The sequence below is a fragment of the Caretta caretta genome, chromosome 3, assembly GCF_965140235.1.
Source record: "Caretta caretta isolate rCarCar2 chromosome 3, rCarCar1.hap1, whole genome shotgun sequence".
Classification (NCBI taxonomy): domain Eukaryota; kingdom Metazoa; phylum Chordata; order Testudines; family Cheloniidae; genus Caretta; species Caretta caretta.
The window spans coordinates 100,974,697-100,994,069 of record NC_134208.1 but is presented as its reverse complement, the minus strand read 5'-3'; the positions used below and the strand labels follow the sequence as shown (position 1 = coordinate 100,994,069).

General features: G+C 39.3%; 1 protein-coding gene across 3 annotated transcripts in view; it reads right to left on the bottom strand.

The window, feature by feature from the left end:
- Positions 1 to 19,373, bottom strand: part of AKAP7 (A-kinase anchoring protein 7) — a 140,364-nt gene that overhangs the window by 103,583 nt on the left and 17,408 nt on the right. For all 3 annotated transcript variants that reach the window (XM_075126748.1, XM_048844570.2, XM_075126747.1), the window contains exons 4-5: positions 14,280 to 14,416; positions 4,667 to 4,827 (exon numbers count right to left, since the gene is read on the bottom strand). In XM_075126748.1, coding sequence (XP_074982849.1) covers positions 4,667 to 4,827; positions 14,280 to 14,416 — 298 coding nt within the window. The remainder of the gene's footprint in view (positions 1 to 4,666; positions 4,828 to 14,279; positions 14,417 to 19,373) is intronic.

Here is a 19,373-nt window from a genome sequence, read left to right as displayed (position 1 = left end):
AACTAGGTATTTACTCTTGCTCAAACGTACTGTGTCCATCCAGGCTTGGATAAAGCAAACAGTACGATTATATTTTAAATTAATACAAAACACATAAGTCTGGCCAATAAACAAAAAAAAAAACAACCCCGCAAACTGTTAGGTCACAAACAGCCATTCATTCTCCTTCATGGGAGACCTGGAAAAGGACAATCAGTTTACAAATGATCTAACCATAGCTTTCTAAAATTGTCTCTGTATAATCCTCTTGCAAATGTCCAATGAGATTTTGGGACATGACTGTGGGAAAGCAGACTTACCATAGGACACTAAGGCCATAAAGTATGTGAAAAAATAATACTAGAAACCACTGAAATCACTTTGGATTTGAAAGCACTATTCCATTTCCAGCAGGCTGGATTTAGAAATACCTCTAATTCAGGAGCTTCTTCAGATAATAAAATTGTGCCCAGCAGCAGTGTACTTTAGTGTAGAACACTGAATGAGTTCCCTACCTCTATTAGTCTGTACCTTATAAAAGACGGAATGACAGACAAACTCTAAAATCAAAAGGTGCTTGGGAAACTGAACTGATACATGAGATACTGGAGAAAGCATAGAAAAATTGAACAAGCCTTTATTAACATATGCTTTTGGGATGTACCAGAGACAATATGATAGCTATCACCTCTGATACTGTGAAAAATGTCCTATATGGGTTATGCCCATATTAAAAAATGGTGTGATCTCACATTCTTCAAAGCACAAAGGAGCATTCATCGTTAATGAAAGTCTCTTTAAGGGAACCTTTCCAAGGAATAGTTGAAATTGCTGGCATAACTTAAAAGGACAATGACAAACTAGACACATTTTGTGCTCTGAGATATTTGTATTAAATACTTTACTTTAAGCCCAGATTTTAGAGGGATGCAATGATGTGTCTTCTCTTGTTTTGACCCAGGCACCATCTGCTGCTTTTCTGGAGAGCGGAACTGGAATCTTAGTTGATATTACACTTATTTTTGAGAGAGACTCATACTTACTGAGCTTCAAGAACTATATCTTATGACAGGTTTGATCTGACTTGCCAAAGCCAATAGCTGTTACAAAGAAGTGGGGTTGTAGGTCTATATTTAAAAGTTTTTTGCACTTAAAGCATGGATTCAACCTCTGATTTATTAAGAATATAATGCATCCTCCCCAGAATCAGAGTCCAGAGTGAGTTTTCTGAGATTTTAAAAGTAAATACTTTCGTTTGTTTGAACTAAAATTCATTTGAGAATGTGTCCTTTAAGGAAGTTAGCACTTTGTGTTGAACTGTTTTTCCCCCAAATGATCTCCATATCAGAATAAAAGACTCTTCAAAATGTTCATATAGTTGATTCATTAAATCTCATGCACAAACTACATTTGAAAAAATCAGGTTATAATGAACCTAAGTGATTAACAATTGCTATGTTTAATTATGATTATACAGATGGGCTAATTGACAGCTGAGGTCACTCTCAAGGGAAGCTATTTTGACATTAGAGAAAACTCAACCCTTCCTCTATAGCTAATCTGCATTCAACAATTCTGTTAGTTGAAATGAGCCAGTGACATGAGAGAAACTGGACTCGCATGTCAAAAGTTCTCAGTAGCAGATCACTTGACCCCATCTGTTACTACTGCAGGTTGCATGGTCACATGTGAGCTTAGGCATCCAGTACTCAGAAGGCTCCCCATGCTACTGCTGCCTTTGCTACAATAGGCACTGAGGTTGCAATACAAGGGAAGTCCTTACAGCACAGATCTCTTCTTCCCATAGTGACATTCTCTCTAATGTGGTTCATTTCCCCAAAAACAGTCCTCTCCCCACAACCCCCTATTGAGGCCTATGGACATTTCTGCTTCCTTCTTCCCCAAATCCCCACTCTCTTCTCCTGACCCCTCAAAGGTTGATAGTACAAATCAACAATTTAAGATATAATACATTGCTGTAATTCTCCCCAAAACAAGCATTGCAAACGCAGAAAATACAAAATATTAAGGTTAAACAGTTTAAAAGTATACGGAAATACAAGTTAAGGTGCCCAAACAATCTTAACTCTGTCCTGTAATGAAATCATGAGGGGGGGAGGAAATAATAATAATAATAAAAAAAATCTAATATGCCTTTCAAAATCTAACTTGGGATCATGAACACTAAAATGCAGTAATAGCAATTGTATAGTTATTGCATGGCAGCATTACACTTCAAGGATGTGTTCACCAATTATGGGGATTTGTGGCCAGAATGGTTTTATTTCTTTTTGTTTTGGAGTAAATGCTGTTTGTTTTTGTATTTTTATATATAATAGATATTTAGAGCTTTCAATAACCATTTAAAAATTTTAAATAATTTGAAAAGAGATTAGGGCTTTTTCCATAATCTGACATAATATGTTACTAACATGGTCTGCTAAATGATCTTATGATAGGCTTAAAAAAAGAGCCACAAAATAAGTTTAATATTTATTTCAGGCATTTCTATTCTAAAATACATTGGAGTTAGATTTAGAAGAAGAAAAATAGTAGTGATATCTACACTCCAATCTTTTGAATTTCACGATGAACCCACAACTGCCAGGAAAACAATAAAATCATGCAGCTGCTAACACAGTAACGTCGACACCTATACCTGACACTACTTCCAAGTAATTATTACCTTTTTATATTAAAAAAATAATGAATTTTATGTGCCTAGAATACTTTGCAGTAGGAACACCATCAACATTTTATGTTTGCCATAGCTGTTTTTATTTAAACTCAAATTCTGAGCACAGCACTCAGTCTGAGAAGCAGACTAGGTACCGCGCAGATACATGGGGCGGGGGGGCAGGGGAAGAATACTCACTCTACAATCTGCAGCATGGCTCCAAAGCTCCTCCATAGAGGCTACCTTCAGCTCAAAGGCTGAAACAGCTCTGTGGGACTGTTACAGAGTGTATGTGATGAGGTTAATGGACCGCACGGGACTCAAGCAGCCCTACCACGCATACAAGGCATGTCAGGCCTGGAGAGAAGATGTAAAAGGGAGAAGCCTAGCTCCGCTGGTGTCAGACCTAGGAGGAGGACAGAGCCTTTGGATGGAGGTGTGGTTTGACCAAAAGCTGGTGTCAGACCAAAAGCTGTGTGAGTTCAGGGGGTGCCCCCGCAGACCAATACAGGGACTTTTACACACACCCCATGCCCACTTTGAGGCAGATTCTCAGGTCACACCCCTCTCCTGGTCTGCCCATGTCCCACTGGCTGGGGAACTTTCACACCCATGGGAAGAGGATCTGCATTTGACCTTTTATTTGTTGTTTGTTTCTAATCCAGTGGGATTAATTATGGATGATATAACCTCAATTACAGCAAGGGTAGGCTATAAGGATTTGATGGAATGGAGAACTTGGCTATAGACAGCAAAATGAAATTAAACAGACAAATGTAAGGTGCTACAGAGAATAAAAACCAAATGAACAAATACAGAAGGGGGGGGGGAACTGGCTTGGCAGAAGCACTGTTGAGAAGGATCTGGGAGTTGTGGTGGATCACAATCTCAACGTGAGTTAGCAATGTGATGCTGTTACCATAAAAAGCAAATGCAATTTTAGATTGCACTAACAGAGGCATAGCATGCAAATCACGGGAGGTGATAGTACTGCTCTACTTGGCGCTGGTTAGGCTCAGCTGGAGCACTGGGTCCAATTTTGGTCACGAATGTACAGAAAGGACGTAGAAAAACTGGAAAGGATCCAGAAGTGAGTGACAAAGATGATCAAAGGGATGGAAGGCAAGCCGTATGAGCAAAGGCTGAAGGAACTAGGTATGTTGAGTTTGGAAAAGAGGTGATTAAGGGGGGACATGATAGCAGCGTTTAAATATTTGAAAGGCTGTCATAAAAATAATGAAGAAAAGTTCTCTCTTGCCACAGAGAGCAGGACAAGAGGCAATGGGTTCAAACTACAGCATAAACAGATTTAGATTAAATCTCAGGAAAAACTTCCTAACTGTAATAACAGAATGACAATGGAACAGACTTCCTCGAGAGGTCGTGGAAGCTCGGTCACTGGAAGTTTTCAAAAGGAGGCTGGATAGCCATCTGTCCTGAATGGTTTTGACACAATAAACATTTGGGAAGAGGGTTAGACTAGATGACCCTTGTGATCCCTTCTAATTGTATGGTTCTATGACCCAGGGTGAGAGAAGGAGTATTATTGCCTTGTCAGCCTTTTCAGGATGCTCCATGAGGTTTCAGGTATGAGCATGGAGAATGAGGTGAATCAAGGGGGAAGCCATGGAGCTGCACTGTCTCAACACACCCAACCCCCGAAAATGTTGTAAGGAAGTTAATCCTGACTCAATCAACATTAATTTACATATCTTTCTCCTCCATGATGTAGATGACTTCCTTTAGGAGGGCGGTTCTAGGGCAGATAGTAAGCATGGATTTTGGGATGGACAGTACAAAGATGGGCCACGAACTACTGCAGAAGCAGAGGGCCTCCATGGAGCTCAAAAAAACCCATGCATTTTGTTGTCTGAAATGCCAGCCCTCCCAACAGAAGAATGTCTAAGCTCCAATTGTAATTTACTGCCCATTTAGTGGATAACAGTCCTATATTAGCAAGAGCTTAGAAGAGCATTCTGAGCACTTAGTAATTATATTAACAAATTTTACCTGATACCTCCGTAAGCATGGCTGTATGATCGCTCACTGCAAACTTCACAAATACAACTTCATTTCTAAAATGATCAATTCCTTGAAATGATAAATCCAAATGTTTTCCTTGTAGGAGTTCTTCTACTGCATCTTTGCTTTCTAAAAGAGCACCGACTGCTCTGTGAAGGGAAGAAAAATCTCTTTGATATAGTAATAATTTAATTTAATTTCTCATGTCTTCCATTCAGGGATCTCAGAATTTTATTAATTAAGCCTTTCAACACCTTTGTGTTACCTTATACCAGTGGTATAGGTATAATTTGCCCCATTTTATAGAAAACTGAAACAGACTTGCCCCAAGGTCACAGAGCAAACATTTATTAAAGCCTCGAGTAGAGTATTTTGTTTTCTGAGTGTTTACCAATGTATCCACTCAGTGTTCATACACCTCCTGTCTAAACTCCTATCAGAATATAGATGCTGTTGAGAAAATATTTATTTTACAGGAACATAAGGTTACGCTTAACCATACACTCTCCAGAAACATGGGTGTTACAGGTGTAACCTTCTGCCCAGTAGAGACTCAGCTAATTAGTCCAGGGTTGGGAACCAGGGAGAAGGAATCACACTTGTTAAAAAGAAAAGGAGGACTTGTGGCACCTTAGAGACTAACCAATTTATTTGAGCATAAGCTTTCGTGAGCTACAGCTCACTTCAAATTGGTTAGTCTCTAAGGTGCCACAAGTACTCCTTTTCTTTTTGCGAATACAGACTAACACAGCTGTTACTCTGAAACTTGTTAAAAATGGATCTGTATCTAGGACACAGAACAGAGGCCTTTCTGAGACTGTCTGGAAGAAGCTAAGAACCCAGCATAGCTCTCTGGCAATCCCCACGCTCTGAGCTATGTCAGATTACATCTGAGGATCTGGTCCCAGGCGATGGTACTGTTAATATGACTGACCACGGCCACACCTTGGGCTAGCCTGGCATCAGTACAGTGCAGTCCAGTCCCGTCCCAGACTGTTAAACAGAGATCTGATATTGGGGAAGCATTGTAGGGGCAATGAGGTCTTTGACTGCTACACACAAGCAAAAACATTCTGCAAATGCATGTTGAGGGACCAATGAAGATATTAAAGAGCTGGTGAGAGTATGTGAGTCTCCTAACCAGTTTCTGAAACTCAACATATAACTTAGTTATGTAAAGATGCATACTGCATTGTTCTTTAAAGGCAATATCCTGATCTCATTGAAATCAATGGCAAATCTCCCACTGACTCTAATGGAACCAGGATTTGAGCATAAGTGTGCACCTAAAGAATTTAAAATTTTCAAATGCACATGTTCAGTACTCAGCCAACATTAATTCCTGTGGCAAAATCCAAGCATTGGGCACATCTTTAAGGAAGTCTCATTAACACTGGCTCCTTCTGTCTCTGTTCTTGCCCTACAGCTCTGCTCTTTGCTTTGAATTAACTGAGCCTGTGGCACTTATTAACAGTCGTCAGGACAGTTTCAATTTAATTACTTGCACCAATAGTAGGAAAATTTTCTGAATTTTAAGTGTGATTTTTTTTAAGATTACAGTAACTGAACAATCAAAGGGAAAAAATTCTTTCAGTTTGCTTACTTTGTGTATTGTCATTTTCATTTGTTTCCTTTTCACTAATATGTCAGTTTTTCCATTTTTGTGTCTTTCACAGAGCAACAGAGGAGAGAATTTTATTTTTTAAATTAAAAAATATAAAACCACAAATTATTTGGGGGACATAATGGTAGGTGTAATACCATAGAATACTATTTAACTCATTTTTAAAAACAGACTAGATTTCAAATAGATGTCTTTTTTTAACTCCTGTGCATCACATCTAATAAGAATTCCTTACTGTTTTTATGCAGCTCTGCATTTTCAAACGTAAGTTTGTACTTTTAAGATGAGTATTTTTCAAATATGCACTGTTCATTTAAGTACTACAGTATGACCATGCTAAATCTGAAATTTCAAATGACAGTCATTTTGAGGTACCCCACAAAAGATTGGGGTCCCCTGCCAGACTGCTGTTGGGAGGGGGGAATATTTTTGTTCAGACTTTCAAGAGCTATTTTGCTCAAACATTCTAGAAATCTTCAGGGTACTGGCCAAATTCCAACTTTGCTACTTAACACTCTGCTTCCCTAATTTGTCTTGAAATTTCAACTGAATATGGTGTTTTACTTCACCTCCTAACCTAAACTATTGCATAAAATTACTGTGTTCTGTTAAACAGATGCTGCGTTTCACTTTAGTGGTACTTGAACAGATCCTTCGTAATGGTTTGCATATCCCTGTAATCAGTTTACAAAGCACTTAGGGATTTTTGGGATAGGAAGCACTATTACTGTCCTTACTTTATCTTGTTGATAGGAGAGAAGTAGCATGCAGGTATAAGAATAAATGTATGCTTTAGTTGACAAACAAGATCCATTAGCATTCTAATAACCATTTTCAACAGACCTTTTTGTATACATGAAATAGTTGTCCTTGTCTTGAAATGACCTTCAGATTCAAGGAGGTAGAGATCAATGAGTACATTTTTAGTGCCACAAGGGCAATAAGACCTACAACTCGGTGATGGAAATTGTTTTGTAGGTAGTATTCCCCACCTACTGCAATGAAATTTTTCCTTAATTATTGTCAATGAAATATTAACTTCACTGATGGGATGTTGACTTTATAGTCACTAGGTGGCAGTATTTACCTGCAAAATAGATATATTCTACTGGTGGCACTGCGTACTTGTAGCTACACACTGCAGTAAAAAGCAGGCTGTGTCCACAAGGCAGTATGTAGCTACACACATCAGTGAAAGGCCCTCGCAGTGGGGAGACAGTAAGAAAAAGTTCTAGCAGCTCCACACTGTCTTACCCCGTCAGAGCTTTTCCCCACAGCTGGAGTCTTTCACTGTGGTAGAGAGAGAGAGCCTCTGGCAACTCCCTGTGGCAGGGAAAGGCTCCAGCAGCTGCGAGCTGATAGATCCTTTCCCCACTGCCTCTGCCCTACCAAAACTTTTCCTGTGCTGGAGTGTTCCCCTGTGGAGGGGAAAGGCTTCAGCAACTCCCAGAGGTGGGGAAGACTCCAGCAGCAGGTCACTATGCTGCTAAAAAGTATCCATGTAGAAGGGGGAGGCATTGCTTGGATGTATAAGGAGCCACATAGGGTATATACTTTAAGGATTCAGGCATGTCTTTACTCACCTAAGCAGTCCCTCACTGTCTACGTTGCTATTTGTACCCATGCTAAGGAGGCATGCAGTGTATGTACTCTATACCCTGATGTAAGGAATCTGCAGTGTAGATGTACCCTTAGAGGCTCTGATAGATCAAAATAAATGTAGAGTCTATCTGTAGTATTTGGTCTAGATAATACTTAGTCATGCATGCCATGAGTGCAGAGGACTGGACTAGATGACATCTCAAGGTCCCTTCAAGCCCTATGATTCTTCTTATAAGCAAGCTACCACCATGGCAACTAAAAACTTTCGTATCCTATCAGGTATCGTAGGTTAGATCATTCGTTATGCCCACACATTCAATAACCTGCAATGGGGTGTGTACATTCTTATAATCTTATATGAATACACTCCCCTCTACTTTTCCAATGTCTCTGTGGTACTGAGGGCTTGGGTGAGAATTAGATGGTTGACTGAAACCTAGTTCAGGTAAAAAGTGATGTTGGCTGAATTAGGAAAACATCTAGAGGTAACAGCAGATGTGATATGTTCTTTTCATTAGGGTATCCTTGCCAATTTTTAAAATGAAGTTTGCGACCTTCACCATATAAATAAAACCTGTAAGTTTCTGTATGCCCAGATAGGATCAATGGACAAACGTACTTTTACTCATCTGTGCTTCACAAAGGGGGTCTGACTGTTCCTTATGCATGTACACCTCCCCAGACACTCAGGTCTTTTCTACCACCAGGCTGGATTACTACAATGTGCTCTACATGGAGCTATACATGAAGACGTCTCTCAAATTTCAGCAAGTGCAGATTCAGCTGCCTTTCTTTGAAGGGTATTACAAATGATGCATATTAGCCTACTGTTCCACAGACTACTAGTGGCTGCTAATTTTGTTTCAGGTCCTGGTTACCTTAGACATGGTTTTCCTCCGCGCCCCCCCGCCCTTTTTTTTGTGTGTGTGCATACAGCACACGCGCGCGCGCACACACACACACACACAGTTGGCATCAACTGGGACATCAAGCTGACAGTTTCTAGCTTTTTAGATCTGGGAACTGGTAACGTATAAAAGGGCCTTTAACAGTGGTACTGGGTCCCCCATTAACTGAATATACCTCACAAGCCCATCTATTGACTCAGGCTTTGCCTGATGGATGGGCTGTGAAGGATCAGTTTTGGATTAGAGCAGTGTCTTTTCAGTTTGGCTTTGTCTCGTTGAAGAATTAGTTGTCTGTGATTTTTATAATGTGTTGGTCTATAGAAAGATTTAATAAAGTGGCTTTCTATACAATTTCATACTTTTTTTTCTGTATCCTAGCTTAACATTTTTATAGCACTCAGAATTGTTTTCTAAGTGTAGAGTGGGTGGGCCAAATCCTGGTCACTGTACCCAAGCAAATATTCCTAGACTCTTCAATATTAATATAAACGAACAAGCAAGATTTGACCCTATATTCCTATTTTTCCATTTATAAAGTGTCTCAAGTAGCATTTAAATATTACTTATTCTGACTGAAACAAGATTACCATTACATGGTACTGTTATACATTTTTAAACTCAGTTCAACTAACATTCAGAGATAATGAGAGGGGAAATTTACAATGATCCCTAGATTTCAGAGCTGGATGAGGAAATAATAACAGGAACAAAACATCCTTCCAGAAATATGTAAAACTGATTTATAGGAGCTGTCCGTGTTTTTTTCTGAATTATATAATCTAAACATTATGACATTTTAAGTATGGATCTCAGCTCTTTTAAATTAACAATTTAGAAAAGTCTGACAAAAATGAAGTTAATATAGGCAAAACAAATTAGAACCCTTTCAACTGTTCATATATGTGTGCTGAGGGGGTCAGATATGGGCTATATCTGTTTCTTTCTTTCTCTTTCCATGCTTTAATATTTAAGTTACCAGTTATTTGCTGTAACATTGAGATGTGAGAGCAACTTAGGGCCAAGATGTACCTTGCTGAAACCAAACTTGTTAAAACTTATTTAGCATTTTGTCTCCTTCTGTAAACCTAGTGGTGGTCTGTACCAGAAATTAGTGAAGTATATAAAATCAAAGAAAGCACAGTTCAAACTTTTCACTCTTTAATCTTTTGAAAGAATGGATTTGAACACATGCAGGAAAGAACTAAAAACCTTCATTCTCTACTGTAAGCAATCTAGAGCATTATTATTAAATGCCCACATCCCCACTCAGGATCAAGATCCCATTGTGTAGGACCTATATAACTATGTAAAAAAGATACATTCCTTGTCCAAAGAGACTACTGTGTAATTAGACAAAGTAAACTGAAAGACCGATAACATGTGAGCAACAGTCAAAGGTACTTCAGTTACATTTTTTAATTGTGGTTTCCTCAAGCCATATTCCCATTCTAGCCCCATATCCTTTTTTTTTTCCTCTGCACAGACACATCAACCAATATGCTCCCCTATTGTTGAACCAACATGCCCTTCTTTCACCCCGGCCATCTCACAGAAACTTTTATTTTGCTTTTAATGCTTCCTCTTCTATTGTATTACTTTCATCTTTTGTTTTGTCTTAATGCCAGGTATCTCCGTTTTTCTCTGCATCTTTCTTCCAGGATCAATCTTTAATTAGAAGTCAACCCCATATTGCCCCCACTTCTCAAACTTTCACAGTTTAGCTCAATTAACAATTTTGCTGACTTCAGCAGGATGTGAAATCATCTGGAGTCATTTAGAGCATGCTTCTCTTACACTACAGCAGCTGTCCTAAGGCAGCAATGGCCTCCTTGGGCCATTGCCCAGGGCAGGAGGAAGCTCATGTGCTCCTGCCCTGGTATTTCAGGGGACAGAGGATTTGGGGAGATGAGGGTGCCCAACAGGTCTAGACTGGTCTGCTCTCCCTGCTGCTCTTTCTGGATGGCTACCTCTGTACCTCTCCCATTAGGGGAGCAGGGCCTTATGCGTAAGGCTACGTTTATGTCAGGGAGATCATGGAAGTCACAATCTGTAACTTCCAGAGACCTCTACGACATTCTCTGCTTCAGCCCCTGGGGCTGTGGGACTCTGGAGCAGGCAGTCAGCAGGGCCGTGGGCAGGGTTCCATCGACAGCAGTGACAGGGGCCCCCTGCAAGGTTCCAGCAACAGGTGACAGACTCCTGAGGAGGCCCTCCTCAGGGTTCCAGCGATGGGCGACAGCCTTGCACAGGAGGGGGATGCCTTGGGTGAGCAGCTGGGGGTGTCCCGTTTTCTCTTCGGGAAATATGGTTACTCGGTAGCTTCCAGCTGCCGCAGATGGAAGGAGAACCCCACAGCTCCCAGCCACCACAGTGGCAGGGGAAACCAGGAGCCATAGCAGCAAAACTCAGACAGGTCACGGCTTCTGTGACTTTTTGTTTATTGCCCATAACCTGTCTGTGACTTTTACTAAAAATAACTATGACAAAATCTTCGCCTTACTTATGCATCATCTCTTCGGGTAGAAGCTGTCAGGTTCCTGCTCATGTGCTCTGGTGAGGGATGAGGGCACAGAGCCCTAGAGGTTCTGGTGTCCAAAATGTATGAGAGTGGAAGGGGGGAAACAAGCACAGTAGATAATTTAGAGGGTCCAATATCTCATTTTTTTATTGCAACTTAAGTGCAATAAAGCCCAAAGACTTTCAGTACATTTTAGATTTTTCTCTTATTGAAAGAATCATGCCTCTAGCTACCAAAATGTTTCTGTTGCCACATAAAACATGAAGTACCCATGAAAAGGCTGGCTAATCCCTTACTAGAGACAAAATGCTAAAACTGCCCTAAATTACAACTTGGAATTGTAACTACAAATTTTTTTGAAAGTTTAATACAATTAGAATTTTTGGCTCTAGGTGACATAATAATACTCAACATGAGTGCTGGTTTATTATCATACACACCTGGTATTTCATAACATTAAGATGCCCCAAGTAGTGCTCTGTAGCAATGATTGCACTACTTAGAGAGAGTCCTATATCCTTAAGTATCAGAGGAGTAGTCATGTTAGTCTGGATCTGTAAAAGCAGCGAAGAGTCCTGTGGCACCTTATAGACTTAGCCCTGGTCTACACTAGGACTTTAGGTCGAATTTAGCAGTGTTAAATTGATGTAAACCTGCACCCGTCCACACAATGAAGCCCTTTTTTTCAACTTCAAGGGCTCTTAAAATCGATTTCCTTACTCTACCCCGACAAGTGGATTAGCGCTTAAATCGGCATTGCCGGGTCGAATTTGGGGTACTGTGGACACAATTCGACGGTATTGGCTTCCGGGAGCTATCCCAGAGTGCTCCATTGTGACCGCTCTGGACAGCACTCTCAACTCAGATGCACTGGCCAGGTAGACAGGAAAAGAACCGCGAACTTTTGAATCTCATTTCCTCAAGAAAAAAGGCGCGAAACGATTGTCTGCTGCTGCTTTCACGGAGGGAGGGAGGGAACGGGGGCCTGACGATATGTACCCAGAACCACCCGCGACAATGTTTTAGCCCCATCAGGCATTGGGATCTCAACCCAGCGGAGACTGCGGGAACTGTGGGATAGCTACCCACAGTGCAACACTCTGGAAGTCGACGCTTGCCTCGGCACTGTGGAAGCACTCCGCCGAGTTAATGCACTTAATGCTCTTAGAGCATTTTCTGTGGGGACACACACACTCGAATATATAAAAACAATTTCTAAAAAACCGACTTCTATAAATTCGACCTAATTTCGTAGCGTAGACATACCCTAACAGACGTATTGGAGCATAAGCTTTCGTGGGTGAACACATGCATCCACTGAAGTGGGTAATCACCCATGAAAGCTTATGCTCTAATACGTCTGTTAGTCTATAAGGTGCCACAGGACTCTTTGTCGCTTTCATATATCCTTGTACTTTGTCTTCTAACAATGCCAACAAAAACAGTGACTGTTGTGTCTTATTCCTTAAACAGAACTCTCTTGAAGGAGATGAACATGTAAAGCGTTCCTCCCACAGAATTAAATAAGGATTTGATTCATTTGCTGTTAATGCATCCTGATTTATTTGCAGTGCCCTAGGTAAAACTCAAGATAATTTGGAGTAAAAGTTGAAAACCACTTGACAATTTAAATAAAAAGACCAGAAAAAACGAGGACATTCACATGCTACTATAATGTAGTAACTTTAAGGCTAATACAAAAATTGACTAAAGAAAGGAAACAAACAGCTAATGTTTAACTGCAATTGCCAAACAAAAAATGTAGTTTAAATTTAAATGAAGGTTTCTAAATTGTGCACCACTCATAAAAACAGCTTTGAAAAATGTTATACTAACAAACTTACACACAGTAAAGTTTGGAAAGTCTCAGTTAATTCTGTCAATGAATTCTTATTATTTTACTAAATTTACAAATTAACTATAAAGTCAAACAATCTTCAGAAGAGAACCTTAACCTTAGTTTTCTATCATACTACACTGTAGTTGTATGGATATGACTGTGTTCCATGGATTAATAAATGATATACTGTCCTCTCAGATGTCTCCACACCCTCTCACATTTGATCTAGTTGTCTTTGGTCTAACGTAATATTCATCTGCCTCTACTGTTGGAAAGGTTTGCTCACCCTTCTTGAAGGAGGCATGCAATTTAAGGGGACTGTTGGATCCCCAAGTGTTCCTGAAGTCCCAGGAGGGGTATTCATCAGTATTTTGCAAAATAAATGAAACTATTTTTCTTGTATGTGGACTGTCACAGTTCCCAAACCCGTTATGATTTCTAGATTGAAACTATAATGTGCAACTACGTTGGACTCCCACCAGAGATAATTTAAAGCTCATCTGTTGCAGAATGGAGCCTAACTGCTTAATGAAACTGGCTACTCCACAGACTATACTGGCTTCCTATTTGCTTCCAAGTGCAATTCAAGGTGTTGATACTGATCTTTAAAGCTCTATATATTGCTACCTGAGACTGTGACATCACCTATCTCCTCATGCTCTGTTGAGGTAGCTAAAATCAACTAACTACCTAAGTTGGTTGACCTAGAGAAAAAAGAAAAAGCAGCTGTCAGCCAGCAGAGAGAAGCTACTACCTGTACTAACTCTCAGCAGAAAGAGAGATGAAAAACCAGGCCTAAGGAGCAGGCTCAGAACGGGACATGGATGGATAACTCTGCCTAAATAAAGCATTATAAGGTGGTGAGAGAACTGAAACACTTTCATCTTCCACAGGGCACACTTTAGTTTCAACTCAGAATTAAAGGGTTAAGCATACACCATAGTATGTTGTACTGAACATTCCAAAGTCCAGGTATATAATCAGTCTTGGGAAATTTAGAATTGTTACCCTTTATACATGTACATTAAAATGGGATCCTCTTCCCTGAATTCCCCTACAACTAAAGAAATAGATTTTTAATGTACATAATTTAACAGCAAAACACTTACATGCCAACTTCTTCTTCGCTGGATAAATGCATCACTAACAGGGTGACATGTAAGGAGCCATAACGAACCATTGCTTGGGAAAACCTGTGATCCTTTTGTACTACTATGTCTTGGACAGCCTGAATACCTCTTGTAATCTAAGAGAGACAAAAAATATACAAAAACACAACTAGTCATCATAGTTTTTTCTATCCCACAATACAAGCAAGAAAGAAAACAAACTCACTAAAATGCTGGTAATAGCTCACCTTAAGTGATCACTCTCGTTACAGTGTGTATGGTAACACCCATTGTTTCATGTTCTCTATGTATATAAATCTCCCCACTGTATTTTCCACTGAATGCATCTGATGAAGTGAGCTGTAGCTCACGACAGCTTATGCTCAAATAAATTTGTTAGTCTCTAAGGTGCCACAAGTACTCCTTTTCTTTTTACATAAAACCTGTTCAAGCAGACACAAGTTTCATCATCTTCTTGACAGAGTTTTGTTAATCTGCCTGAGTAAACTCAAAGTGGGTAGGAAGTAATGGAGTTGCTATTGTACGGCTGGACATCCCAGAGTCAGGGTTCAGTAGCAGCTTGTTCTCTGAAGCATGATAATTCCCAGAACAGGTTTTAAGGCAGTAGCTCTCAACCTTTCCAGACTACTGTAATCTTTGCGGGTATCTGATTTGTCTTGCATACCCAAGTTTCATCTCACTTAAAAACTACTTGATTACAAAAACAGATGTAAAAATACAAGTGTCACTCACAGCACACTATTACTGAACAACTACTTTCTCATTTTTACCATTAATTAAAAAATAAATTGGAATATAAATTACTTTTTAGTATATACAGCAGTATAAACAAGTCATTGTATGAAATTTTAGTTTGTACTGACTTTGCTAGTGCTTTTTATATAGCCTGTTGTAAAACTATGCCAATATCTAGATGAGTTGATGTACCTCCCTGGAAGACTTCTACGTACCCCTGCTTGAGAACCATTGGTTTAAGGTGCTCCACTTTTTTTCCCCCATGCTATGCTGTCAATATCCTAAATTAGAGGCTTCTGCAAGAACTTCCTCCACCAGCCTATGATAAACCTCATCATACAGTAGGGCATGAGGGACTACAGCCAGCTTTTCCAGGATCTTATGTGTAGCACACAGATGAGAATTCAGTAAATAATATGCTGGGCCATTTGAGTTACAACTCCTGAGTTTTCTATTTGAGGAGAAAGCTAGATAGTACCCATTCTTCAAATATATTTTTAGGAGTTGCTTTATACAGAATATTGATACATACGGTTGTTAAAATACTGTCAATCTGCTTGTTTTAAAAAAAAAATTAACAACTTTTCTTTCTATCAGGAACTACACATAAAGAAATGCTTGCATGATAAATTTTATCCAACAGTCTTTAGTGCATATGAAAATACAATCATCATGGTTATTACAAAAATTGCTACAAAGCCTAAATATAATATTAGTGAAAATCAAATCAAACATAGCTGATTTACTATAATCTTGAGTATTTGGTAAAATGAGTAATTTCTTGAATTATAAACAGATTATCATTATCAAACACTACAGCCAAGCGAACCTTTGTGCAAATCACCTAAAAGAACCAATTTAGAAGACCTCAAAATGACTTTGAAATCTATAAATTAAAGTTGTGTAAAATGGGGGTGAGTGTGTGTGTGTGTGCAGCTGAGTAGCCCAGAGTCAGGGCTCAGTACCAGCTTGTCCTCAGCAGAAGCATGATAATTCCTGGACTACACACACATGCCAAATTTTCATAACAGAAGAGTCTGCTTTTGGATTTAAAAAGAAAAACCCTTTCACATGCAAATCTTTGCCTTTCACTTTATATTAAAAACCTTATTGATGCTGAACAACCTCTCCCAAAGAAAACAATAAGAGTTGTGAGCGTTCAGCACCGTTCATGATCAGGGCCTTAAACAATCTCTGCTACATGAAAGCCTTGTTTTTATGTGCCATGTACTTCCTGTGGCACCATATAAATAAGTAACAAATTAGAACAGAAGGGGAGTGATGGCAAAGAAAGAAGGGAAAAAATAGCATGCCTAGTAAAGGAAGATGTCTGTCATCTGAAATTTTTTTTCGCAGTGTCTGAGCATAAATTACACTGCAGTAAGATTCTACTAGTATTTTATCTCTGTCACAATTTGGCACTTGCATTCCCCCAAATAAATGACACTTTCACTGAATTCTCAAAAGACATGAAATATGTAGCTTCACAGTTACACAAAATGTTGATGAACATGATCCCAGATAATTGCAATTTATTTACTGCACAGATAATACATAATGTCATAAACTGGAGAAAAGTGCAATTATCCCAATGGGGAAAAGTCCAAAGTATAAAGATGGAGTTTTTCAATTACCAGTTTACTCAGTTTCTGATTATAGTTTCCAGGAAAATTTTCAAGACAGAAAATAGTTTAATTTGTTCCTTCCTGAGAGACAGCAAAAGAAAAAAATGCAAGCTCAGTTATAACAATACAAGCCCTTCAGGATACAGAAGATATATGCTTACACAACTAGGAAGCTATTATCAAGACTGTCCTGGCTCCAAACAAACAAAACCCCAGATGTTTATTAGCGAACAAGGTCAATTTCAAAGATGGCAGACCACAGCTGGGTCCAGAGGCAAGCCACAGCTAACCTTACCATCAGAGAATGAGCAGGGAAGTAAGAATCGAGATGCCCCTCTGTTTCAAAGTCAGAAATGGAAAAGAACAGAGAGAGCAGCTATAAGGGTCAGCATTCTACACTAGTGGTTCTCAATCAGGGCTTCGTGTATCTTTGGAGGTACTCCGAGATCTTCCAGGGGGTATATCAACTCATCTAGATATTTGTCTAATGTTACAACAGACTACATAAAAAACACTAGTGAAGTCAGTCCAAACTAAAATTTCATATGGACAATGACTTGTTTATACTGTTAGTGATCTCTCTCCTGCCATCCATCTCCACCCTCTGACAAACAGAGGCTAGGGACACCATTCCTTACCCATCCTGGCTAATAGCCATTAATGGACTTAACCTCCATTAATTTATCCAGTTCTCTTTTAAACCCTGTTATAGTCCCGGCCTTCACAACCTCCTCAGGCAAGGAGTTCCACAGGTTGACTGTGTGCTGAGTGAAGAAGAACTTCCTTTTATTTCTTTTAAACCTGCTACCCATTCATTTCATTTGGTGGCCCCTAGTTCTTATATTATGGGAACAAGTAAATAACTTTTCCTTATTCACTTTCTCCACACCACTCATGGTTTTATATACCTCTATCATATAACCCTTTAGTCTCCTCTCTTCCAAGCTGAAAAGTCCTAGCCTCTTTAATCTCTCCTCATATGGCACCTGTTCCAAACCCCGAATCATTTTAGTTGCCCTTTTCTGAACCTTTTCTAATGCTAGTATATCTTTTTTGAGATGAGGGGACCACATCTGTACGCAGTATTCAATATGTGGGGGTACCATGGATTTATATAAGGGCAATAAGATATTCTCCATCTTATTCTCTATCCCTTTTTTAATGATTCCTAACGTCCCGTTTGCTTTTTTGACTGCTGCTACACACTGTGTGGACATCTTTGGCAAACCATCCATGATGACTCCAAGATCTTTCCCCTGATTAGTTGTAGCTAAATTGGCCTCCATCATATTGTATCTATAGTTGGGGTTATTTTTTTCCAATGTGCATCACTTTACATTTATCTACATTAAATTTCATTTGCCATTTTGTTGCCTAATCATTTAGTTTTGTGAGATCTTTTTGAAGTTCTTCACAGTCTGCTTTGGTCTTAACTATCTTGAGCAGTTTAGTATCATCTGCAAACTTTGCCACCTCATTGTTTACCCCTTTCTCCAGAACATTTATGAATAGGTTGAATGGGATTGGTCCTAGGACTGACCCTTGGGGAACACCACTAGTTACCCCTCTCCATTCTGAAAATTTATTCCTACCCTTTATTCCCTGTCTTTTAACCAGTTCTCAACCCATGAAAGGATCTTCCCTCTTATCCAATGACAACTTAATTTACACAAGAGCCTTTGGTAAGGGACCTTGTCAAAGGCTTTCTGGAAATCTAAGTACACTATGTCCACTGGATCCCCCTTGTCCACATGTTTGTTGACCCCCCTCAAAACTCTAATAGATTAGTAAGACATGATCTCCCTTTACAGAAACCATGTTGACTTTTGCACAACAATTTATGTTCTTCTATGTGTCTGACAATTTTATTCTTTACTATTGTTTCAACTAATTTGCCCAGTACTGATGTTAGACTTACCGGTCTGTAATTGCCAGGATCACCTCTAAAGCCCTTCTTAAATATTGGTGTTACATTAGCTATCTTCCAGTTATTGGGTACAGTAGCTGATTTAAAGGACAGGTTACAAACCATAGTTAATAATTCCGCAATTTCACATTTGAGTTCCTTCAGAACTCTTGGGTGAATGCCATCTGGTCCTGGTGACTTGTTACTGTTAAGTTTCTCAATTAATTCCAAAAACTCCTCTAGTGACACTTCAATCTGTGACAATTCCTCAGATTTGTCACCTACAAAAGACCGCTCAGGTTTGGGAATCTCGCTAACATCCTCAGCCGTGAAGACTGAAGCAAAGAATTCATTCAGTTTCTCTGCGATGACTTTATCGTCTTTAAGTGCTCCTTTTGTATCTCGATCATCCAGGGGCTCCACTGGTTGTCTAGCAGGCTTCCTGCTTCTGATGTACTTAAAAAACATTTTGTTATTACCTTCTGAGTTTTTGGCTAGCTGTTCTTCAAACTCCTTTTTGGCTTTTCTTATTACATTTTTACATTTAATTTGACAGTATTTATGCTCCTTTCTATTTACCTCACTAGGATTTGACTTCCACTTTTTAAAAGATGCCTTTTTATCTCTCACTGCTTCTTTTGCATGGTTGTTAAGCCATGGTGGCTCTTGTTAAGTTCTTCTACTGTGTTTTTTGATTTGGGGTATACATTTAAGTTGAGCCTCTATTATGGTGTCTTTGAAAAATGTCCATGCAGCTTGCAGGGATTTCACTCTAGTCACTGTACCTTTTAATTTCTGTTTAATTAA